A 10,537-nucleotide genomic window follows, 5' to 3' on the forward strand; every position below is an offset into this window, starting at 1 on the left:
ACTTGGTAGACCAGGCTGGCCTCGAACTCAGAAATCCGCCTGCCTCTGCCTCCCGAGTGCTGGGATTAAAGGCCTGCGCCACCAGGCCCGGCTTCATGTTGATTCTTTAGGCATGTAAAATTTTTCAAATTTCTAATAATCGTGTGTGTATGTGTGTGTGTGTGTGTGTGTGTGTGTGTAGTGGGAAGAGAGGGTGGGTAGGAAGCAGGGGTAGGAAGAGAGATAAAGGAACAGAGACAGAAAGGACAAGACAGAGAAAGAGACACACACAGAAACAGGGAGAGAGAGAGAGAGGAGAGGGAGAGGAAGAGAAAGAGATAAAAGAACAGAGAGAGAAAGGAAGAGACAAAGAGAGACACTCAAGATCTATTTTTTTATCTACATTCTTCATCATAAAATATAAAAGTAAAGGATTAAGCAACATATAACTTTTGGGTCATATGATATATATTGTCTTTGTATAATTATTCCCATCTAGTAATAACTTTTGTTTACCACAGACGTAGTAAGTCTCTCCTGACTCTTGTGGTATACAAGTACCCGCTAATGATGTCTAGTGCTAGACAGACATAAAACATTCTATATGCATAATTTCATTTGTATCTTCATGACTACTGGGAGGTAGGTAGTATATGCCCATATTATGGAGAAACTCACAAACTCTAAGTTACTTGTGGCAGGTTATAAATGATGTATTATCAGTATGCATATCGAGTGTGGGAAGATGAGGAGAGATAATCTTAACAGTGTTGCAATATGATCTATTTAGAGAAGGAATTAATAGGCCATCTTCAAATTCATTTTCAGTATCTTTGGTTAAGTTGTTTTGTGGTAAATTCTTGCTGTTTAGACTTAAGCTCAGTCATAAAAGAGTGTCCAAAATATAAAAGTGGCATATTTGGTATTCAAAGTATTATTTTTCCTAAAAAAAAAACCCTCTGTCTGTCTGTCTGTCTGTCTATCTATCATCCTTCCCTTCCTCCTTCCCTTAACCCACCCCTCCCTCCATCAGTCATTCAGTCTTTGTATCTGTCTGTCTGTTCTTGTGGGATACTATGTGTGTATATAAGTGCACCACAGTGTAGGGTGTGGCCGTCAGGAGTCAGTTCTTTCCTTCCTCCATTTGAGTCCTAGAGGATGAACGCAGTTGCTCAGGTTTGATTGCAATTGTCTTTACCTGCTGAACTATCTGTGTACCTTCAAAGTTTGTTTATATATAAATTATAAATTATTATATATTATCTTAATTTAGTTTGTTTAAGACAGGTTATTTATTAACTTCTGAGTGTCATTAAATTTCTTTCAGTGAGAGATGGGGAACAGAATGTATAAAGATAATATTTTTATAAAGATAAATCTTATGCAGGATAGATTGGTACAGAGTGAGACTATTGGCAAGGTGACCAGATAAGTGATGTTTGGACTGGATGGTGGCAGCAAAGTAGGCGAGGACCTATATGATAATGTCATGGAAGAAGTGACAGGACGTGGAGAAGAGCAAGGTAAAGGAGAAATGAAGGCTGAATGGGAAGTGTGGTGTGCCGGATGCAGAGGGTCAGGAGTTCAAGGCCATCCTGGGATACGTGAGACTCTGTCTCAAAAAAAGAAAAGGAGGAGTGTGAGATTTTTAAAGGCACAAGTAGTTTATATAGGTAGCTGATGAGGCTGTCCTACTTGGCATTGATGCTACATTCACTTTCATGTTATACATTGCTTCCCAAAATACATTTCATAATCCTTGTAATTTAGATAAAATTTGTTGTTCTAACCATCTTAAATTACATAATTCAGTGATTTATGATGTATTTTCCAAGTTGTACAACCACACCATACTAATTGTAGAACCTTTTCATCATCCCCCAAAGGAGCCATTTCTTACCAATTCCGACTTCTCAGTTTGTCGTGGGACAACCCGTTCTTTAGAGGGGTGGGGAAGAGATTTTTATTCCAGGTGTGTGGGTGCCTTCTTTAGACTTACGTTTTCTGTTAAGACGTAACTTTTTGAGTAGATCTGTTTTATCATAAACCATTGTGGTTCCTTTTCAGAGTTCTTACTACTGAAAATGGTTCATGCCGTTTCTTTTTCCAAGCCCAGATATTACAGGCTAATTATAGCATGTATATGTTCCATCCTTCCTTTTTATTGTGCATAGTTTTCATAGAAAATTGCTCTTTAACCATTTTCAGGTTAGCAGTTAAGTGATATTAAATCCATTGCCAGTGATTTCTAGCCACCACTGTTATGTATTTTTGGTACTTTTTCATTATCACCAAAGAGACCCAGTATTTACTGAGTAATAATAGTACTGAATTTGTAGTATTTGTAGTATTTTTTGAGTGGCATTGAAATGGAGCCTGCATTTAGTCTATTTATAGTGTTTTCCAACTTTGTTTTACTTCAAGGCTTCTGTAGAAGCAAGTGCATTATATTCCGTAATTTTGTATTTGTCATTGTTTGCTACTTTTATTAGTTAATGAAGAAATGGTTTCTTGAAACAGAAAATATAGAGATTATGTTGAAAATGTATGAATTTTACCACTGAGTATGCAATGCTTACTATTACACGTAGTTTAATGTTGGAAATATACATGTTTATGTACCATGAAATTTACATAATTTTTTTTTTAAAGGAAACTCAAGAGTATACCAGGAATGTTGTAAGGTACTGCCTTGAAGCTCTTCAAGATTGGTTTGATGCTATTAACTTTGTAGACGAGGTATGTTTGTATGTGAGTGTGTGTTTGTGTGTATTCTAATATATTTATTGTATTGGGGATTGAACCTAGGACCTTGTGCATGCTGTGTAAGTGCTATACTGCTGAACTGCATCTCTAACCTGTCTAGGTATGTATGGTTTTATATATATATAAAAGCATTTAAGGACAAACTGTTAAATTTCATGTAACATTGAAGATTATGAATATCTTTTCATGAGCTGAGAGTAGAAGAGTTAGTGTCATAAAGGCTTCACAGAGCTGATAGGAAAGGGATGGCTAATTCTTTGACATTTAGGAAACTGCAGAGCACCTTAATTGTGGTTGCATCTGTCCTTTAGGACAGAGGCATGCTTTTTTCCATCTTAAATGTATGTGCGACATGGAGTGACAGCTTCAGTGACAGTTATGGAGTAAGAGTGGTGGCACAAATATGAATGGGGCAGAAGAGATTAATAAAAACTATATTGCAACTTTATTAATTGGGCAATGTTCTTGATAACGAATGGAAGCTTGAACAAATGTGTTTTTTATTAGTAATGAGCAGACAGCTGGCACGGGGCATGCTCTGTGGGCATTGAAGGAGCTCCTTCTCTTAGGGGTAGTTCAGAACATGTTGCGTACAGAAGAGAGACCAGACAGTCCTCCCCAGTTATCCAACCCTCAATTTAAGTTCTAAACCCTGGGAGGTGGGACCCCTGATGTGTATTTGTTGTTGTGTAGGGAGAATTGTTATTTCCTCTTTTTTTTTTTTTTTTTTTTTTTTTTTAAATAGTTAAGCATACAAAGTTATGGGTTTCATTCTGGGTTTTTTTTTTTTTTTTTAAAGATCTATTTATTTATTATTTAAGTATATTTTAGCTGTCTTCAGATACCCCAGAAGAGGGCATCAGATCCCATTACTGATGGTTGTGAGCCACCATGTGGTTGCTTGGACTTGAACCCAGGACCTTTGGAAGAGCAGTCAGTGATCTTAACCACTGTATCATCTCTCTAGCCCAAAAGTACATGTACTGGCCCATACAGGGATCGAACCAGAAACCTTGACATTATTAGCACCACTCGCTAACAAACTGAGCTAACTGGCCAGAGACTCATTCTGGCATCTTTATGCCCAGTTTATTTTTCTCAAAAACACTTTGACAAAATTAGAATTTACTGAAAAGTGAGGAATACAAAGAAATTTCTTTTCTGGAATCTTTTGAGTTACTGATTTTATCCCCATTACTGCTCAAAACTTTAGTATACACTTACTATAAATAAGTTAGAATATTCATTTATATAAGCAAAATACAACTTTATAATCATTCATGTATTTTTAAGAATTTGGCCAGGCAGTGGTGCACGCCTTTAATCCCAGCACTTGGGAGGCAGAGGCAGGCAGATTTCTGAGTTTGAGGCCAGCCTGGTCTACAGAGTGAGTTCCAGGACAGCCAGGGCTATACAGAGGGAAAAAACAACCAACCAACCATCCAAATAAACAAATGAATCTAGAATCCAATTCTTAGAAGTCATTTATGTCTTAGTAGCTGCTTATTGATTTTTTTCCAGGCGTTGGGGGGTGTGTGTGTGGGATGCTGTAAGTATGCCCGTGGTACTGTCTGTGGATGTCACAGACTACTTTCATTAGGACCTGTCTACCTTGTTTTTGAGCAGACTCTCTCATTGACCTACAGCTCACTAAGTAGGTCAAGCTGATTGGCTTGCTAAGGATCTGCCTTCCTCTCTCTTCCCAATGCTGAGATTATAAGGACATAACAGGATGTCTGTCTTCCCTCCCTGTGAGTTCTAGGGGCCAGGACTCAGTTCTCGTGTACACTTTCTGACTCTCTCCAGTTCTCAGTAATGTTCTTCATAGCAAAGTGGTGGGATTCAGAATCACTTGGAGAACTGTATTACCTTCTCTCAGATCTCTTTCTAGAACATTTTTCTCAATGTTTCTTTATCTTTCCAGACCACGGCATTGGAAAGGTATAGATTATTTATTCTGTAGGATGTTTCACAGTGTAAGTTTACATCAGGATTAAATTCAGACTATGTATATTTTCCAGGAATATCATAAAGGTTGTTGGAGGCTTTCATGGCATCTAATCTAATGTAGTGTGTGTCCCTGTGTTTGCTCACTTTGATCACTCAGTGTGGTGCCTGCCTAGCCTTTTCAGCATACAGATGTTCTTTTTTTCAATGTAACTAATAAGATATTTTGTGAGGACCCACCTTGAAACTATGCAGATGTTTCTGTGTTCTCATTCAGTTTTCAGTTCACTAGCTTATTTTTGGATGATAGGGTTCGTGGTGTTTTAGTTCGAGTCCTGTGTTGTGTTTGGTTCTCAGGTTGTTTGAGATAGGTGTATGGATGTGACGCCAGTGAAAGCCCCTTCAAGTTGGTGTCTGTGTTCTCTTGTGTATCTACCCTTTTTGAATACTCCTATATTTTTTGTCCCTTCAGATGTTTAGGGTTATTTTACAGTTTGATTATTCCTTTCCTTCTTTTCCTGGGGTCTGTATTTGTAAAGCTACCTGTTATTTTCTAATGCAGAACAGTGTTCAGAAAGCAAGCGTTGGGCATAGGTTGATTCATGCGCTGGGTGCTTCTTTCTTCCCAGGGTTAACTCAGCAGAATGTAGGGGCATAGACAGGAATATAGAAATATCTGCATCTGCCTCTGTTTTATAGCTACATGTATACTGTTAAGTTCAAACTTTCATTTTAGCACAAAAGAACTTACACTACTTTGGTGTTTGAAACTTCCGAAGTTACTATTGAGATGGTCCTTTCAAAGCTACGGTTCTAAAATTGTAGGTATTGATTAAAAACCAGGATAGGAATTAATGTAGGTGGAACTGTGTTTACAGTGTTTAAAACCTTGAAACCTGTGCTAAATATTCTTTGACTTGTGAATTTTGTTTACTTCAGCCAGCTCCTAACCAAGTCACTTTTCACCTGCCACTGCACCGCTACTATGCTATGTTTTTGAGTAAGGTGAGACTGTTCTTAAGGAATTATCTTGTTGCTGTTATTTATAATTTGGGGGAGATTATTGAATTACTAACCTTTTAATCATGGATTTTTAGGCTGTGAAATGTCAAGAACTAGATTTGGATTCACTTTTACCGGATCAGGAAATGTTAATGAAACTAATGATTCACCCACTCCAAATTCAAGTATGTATTAAGGCTTCTAAAACATTTGGAATAGGATTTCTTGGTTAACTCATTCTCCTGTAATTTTAGTTAATGCTGGGCATAAGGAATTAAATTCTAATAGAGTAAGAATCATTTCTCTAATCTGATTTTTGATAGAATTAAATTCTGATAGAGAAAGAACAATTTCTCTAGTCTGATTTTTTTTTTTATTTTATTTCCAGTTATTTGTAAGATGGGTTTTCTAGGTTGAGCGTTGAGTTATGTTGAATTAAAAGACTTTGACCAATGAGACTTAATTTATGCTCACATCTTTCAAACATTATGTATGGTTTTTGATTTTGGTAGGACAGGGATTGAAGGAAAAATAGAATGAAAAGGAAGCACTAGGTTTTTCCAAAAATTTCATTGAAGTTTTTAATAAATGTATCCAGAAGCCATAGTGGAAAACTAGCTCCTTCATATACTTCAAAGAAGATACCTATATAAAATATAGTCATTAGTTTGGATATTTAAACATAAGCCTATATTAGTGGGACAGAGGCCAATTTGAGGTGCATAGTGGTTTTTTTCATCAGCCTATGATCTCTCTCTCTCTCTCTCTCTCTCTCTCTCTCTCTCTCTCTCTCTCTCTCTCTCTCTCTCCATATTGAGGCCCTGACCTAAAAACAAAAGCAAAAAAATCTGAATATCTAATGCTGAGCAGAATGCTTAGCTCATGTTATGCTTAAGTAAAAATATTTAAATGATTGCTTAATACAATATGATTTTATTGAATTTAGATGATATATTTTCTAATTCATTTTTTCATTAGGCCAGTCTTGCTGAAATTCACAGTAACATGTGGGTAAGAAATGGTCTGCAAATCAAAGGACAAGCCATGACCTATGTCCAGTCTCATTTCTGTAACTCCATGATTGATCCAGACATTTACTTATTACAGGTGAGCCAGCTGGAGAGCCAGGTGTTATGCTTTGGGAGTGCCATCATGTGCATGGTATCTTAATAGGTGACAGTGGTGATGGGAGAAGTTAGTTCACAAGAAAGAATATAGTACTTATATTTCCCAGAGGAAGGGTGCTGTACCATATGGGCTACAGGGGAAGCATCAAGTTTTAGTCAGGAGGCAGAATCAGGAGCCAGGAGAAAGCCCCGGGTAGCACCACTTTGAGAGTTTCTGTAGGGGAGGCAGGACAGAACAGAGGAAGAACTCTAAATAGTTCTGTCAGGCTTTGTGGCATAGGGGCTGTACCTCCGGGTGCTCTGCTCAGCCTTAGATTCATTGAGGGCTGGGGAAATGCTATAGTATGTCAGTTAGGTAAAGTGGGTGGATGCGTGTGTGGGGCTGTGTTCCTAAATACGTTTTCTGTTATTTGGAATTGACTCTCTACAGCTATTATTAATATCTTTTACTAGTCTTTGAGTCTTTCTTTTTGTGTGGCTCATGGCTTGTGGAAGTAGAAGAAGATACAGAAACTCTAAAAGCAAGACTAATACAAAGCAAAGCTGAATGTGAGACATAAAGCTTTCCTTGTGTCTTTTAAAGGTCTGTGCTTCTAGACTTGACCCAGACTACTTTATATCATCTGTCTTTGAAAGGTAAGTGTATGCTTATTAAGACAGACAGGTAGGAAGTATATGGAATTTAACTCAGTTTTGCTTTATTTTCTAAAAATGTATTTGCAATATTCCCTCTTGTAGATTTAAGGTGGTGGACTTACTGACCATGGCTTCACAGCACCACAATATGGTGCTCGATGTGGAGCACGAGCGGTCGATGCTAGAGGGCGCTCTCACGTTCCTCGTGATTCTTTTGAGTCTTCGTTTACACCTAGGTAAACTACTAATAAATACTGGCATTAGTACTGTTTCTTTCTCTTCCCCCAGCCCCCTGCTAGTACCTTGTTTATTGAAAAAGACAAAGGATGTGGATATATTTGAATGTACTTTTTTGTTCTTGTTGTTTTCGAGACAGGGTTTCTCTGTGTAGCCCTGGCTGTCCTGAAACTCACTCTGTAGACCAGGCTGGCCTTGAACTCAGAAATCCACCTGCCTCTGCCTCCCAGGTGCTGGGATTTAAGGCGTGTGCCACCACTGCCCGGCATTTGAATGTACTTTTAAAATCTTGACATGTACAACTAACACACGGTTTAGAATAGTCCATAAGAAAATCCTTTGCTTACAGGAGCTACAGTATAAAGGCCGAGACTGCTTTCAATTTGCGCCTTGCGGTTTTCACTCTTAAGACATTTCACATTTTGTAGAACATCTTAATAAAACATGTGGTGATTTCTTTATAATGTTTCTCTAGGTTAATTGTGTTTTTTTTTAAATAATTTTAGGGATGTCTGATGATGAGATTCTCAGGGCAGAGATGGTAGCCCAGCTGTGTATGAACGACAGGACACATAGCTCTTTGCTTGACCTCATATCCTTTAAAAGTGTCATTTTTGTGCTTGTGGTAACAAATATGTTTGTAGATTAAAAATATCTCAATTTAAAAGATTATTATTATTTTTTTAAACTTGAAAATATGTAGGAGAAGTTGTTTGCTGAGGGATGTGGCATGCTTTGGGGCAGATGGCATGCTTTGCCATCCCTCACTGTCTCTCAGGGAGATTTCCTTAGACTTTAGGGTTGACCATTCTGGACACATAGGACCTGCTCTTCGCATAGCAATGTTAGGGAGAGGAAGCTGGGCGTTTTGTAAATAGGACCCCTGTCGTCTTTCCTTATGTAGCTAGGCTGGAGTACAGAGAGCTTAGAGTCTTATAATTAATTACCATGTTCAGGGGTTTAAATATTCCCAAGATTTTTGTTAGACTCAGTCTTAAAGAATTTTCAAGTTTATGGATTATCTTCTACCTACTGTATGGTCCCTGGGATAGAACTGAATATTCAGTAATAGTTTTTTTAAATTAAAAAAGTATTTATTTTACATGTATGGGTATTTGTATGCATGCATGTTATGAGCACCACATACATGCCTGGTCCTGGCAGAGGTCAGAAGAAGGTGTTGTAACCCCTGGAACTGGAGTTACAGATGGTTATGAATCACTGCATGGTTATTGGGAACCAAACTTAGGTCCTTTGCAAGAGCTGTCACTGCTTTTACCCACTGGACTATCTATCCAGCCCCACCCCCTTAAATACATTAATTTTTTTTTTTTTTTATGCTGACATATTTGAGGTAGAATCTCACTGTATATCCCTGCTTGGCCTGGAACTTACAGTGTGGACCAGGGGCTGGCCTTGAACTTGGCTTAATCCTCCTGCTTCTGCCTGCCAAATACTACCATTATAGGATCATAGCGGCAACGCAATGTAACCTTAAAATCTCAGTGTTAGGGTATAGTGAAAATATCTGACTAAATTTAGTATGTCTGTATTGTTCAGAAAATATTTGTTTTGTTTTTTTTAACTACTTTGACGATTTTGTAGCATCAGTTCAGTATTGCTTGGTAGCAAGCCCCAACCACATTACAGTGATACACGGGTTAAACCTAGGGTTTTGAATGTACCAGGCAAGTGCCCAAGTGCTATCCCCAGCTTCCTTTGATGATTTCTTCAAACAGCTATAGACTGTCAGTGCTATTACAGAGCAAAAACATTTTCTAAAATTTGATTTTAGTTTAAGAGTTACATGCCTTAATATGAACTAGGACAGAGTCTTTGTGGCTTGGTGCTTTCCCTTTGTCTGAACCCACTTGTTTTTATTTATTTATTTATTATTTTCTTTATTTACATTTCAAACGCTATCCCGAAAGTTCCCTATAAACCACCCCCCCCCGCCACCCCTGCTCCCCTACCCACCTACTACTACTACTTGGACCTGGCCTTCCCTATGCTGGGTCATATATAAAGTTTACAAGACCAAGGGGCCTCTCTTTCCAATGATGGCCGATTAGGCCATCTTCTGCTACATATGCAGCTAGAGACTCAAGCTAAGGGGGTACTGGTTAGTTCATATTGTTGTTGCACATACAGGGTTGCAGCCCCTACAATTCCTTGGGTACTTTCTCTAGCTCCTCCATTGGGGACCCTTTGTTCCATCCAATAGCTGACTGTGAGCATCCACTTTTGTAAACCCACTTGTTTTTATTTGCTTAATCTTACTCCTACAAATCTGTGCTAGGTTTTAGCATATTCTTTCTGGTTTTCTGAAGAAGGGTGCAGTATATTTATGTAGTGATAAAAATGGACATAATTGAAATTGTTTTCCTCTCATTTAATGGAATTTGATCTTTTTTTTTTTTTTTTTTTTGGGAAAGTATACTTAGGGCCACTTCATCATATAATTTATTTGGCTCATATATTTAAAACCACAATAATGTTAATACTGAACTGTTATATCTCCCTCTTGTGGCCAATATTATACATTACAGCCAGTCATTTTCTATTTTGGTAAAATGAATTTGAACTGAGTAATTTGTAGACGTTGATGCTGGTGCTAGTCATTAATATTGTTTTTTCTTGACACATACATCATATCCCAGAAAATCCCAACCCCAAAAGTGGCATTATTCCTGGAAGTTATAGCTTTGAATCAGTTTTATCTGCTGTAGCGGACTTTAAGGCTCCTGTTTTTGAACCCGGAGGCTCTATGCAACAAGGCATGTACACTCCCAAAGGTATGTTTCCATACAGAAATGTATTCTTTCCTGTATCTTTTTTTTTTT

The 10,537-nt window shown here is 37.9% G+C and overlaps 1 protein-coding gene across 1 annotated transcript in view; it reads left to right on the plus strand.

Moving 5' to 3' along the window:
• Ubr3 (ubiquitin protein ligase E3 component n-recognin 3) overlaps nt 1-10,537 on the plus strand; it is a 135,167-nt gene that overhangs the window by 56,826 nt on the left and 67,804 nt on the right. The window contains exons 11-18 of the mRNA XM_029535740.1: nt 2,632-2,718; nt 5,632-5,697; nt 5,790-5,879; nt 6,673-6,801; nt 7,405-7,457; nt 7,560-7,693; nt 8,201-8,286; nt 10,348-10,489. Of these exons, the coding sequence (XP_029391600.1) occupies nt 2,632-2,718; nt 5,632-5,697; nt 5,790-5,879; nt 6,673-6,801; nt 7,405-7,457; nt 7,560-7,693; nt 8,201-8,286; nt 10,348-10,489 (787 nt within the window). The remainder of the gene's footprint in view (nt 1-2,631; nt 2,719-5,631; nt 5,698-5,789; nt 5,880-6,672; nt 6,802-7,404; nt 7,458-7,559; nt 7,694-8,200; nt 8,287-10,347; nt 10,490-10,537) is intronic.

Source organism: Mus pahari, chromosome 3 (assembly GCF_900095145.1).
Source record: "Mus pahari chromosome 3, PAHARI_EIJ_v1.1, whole genome shotgun sequence".
In the NCBI taxonomy this organism is placed as follows: Eukaryota; Metazoa; Chordata; class Mammalia; order Rodentia; family Muridae; genus Mus; species Mus pahari.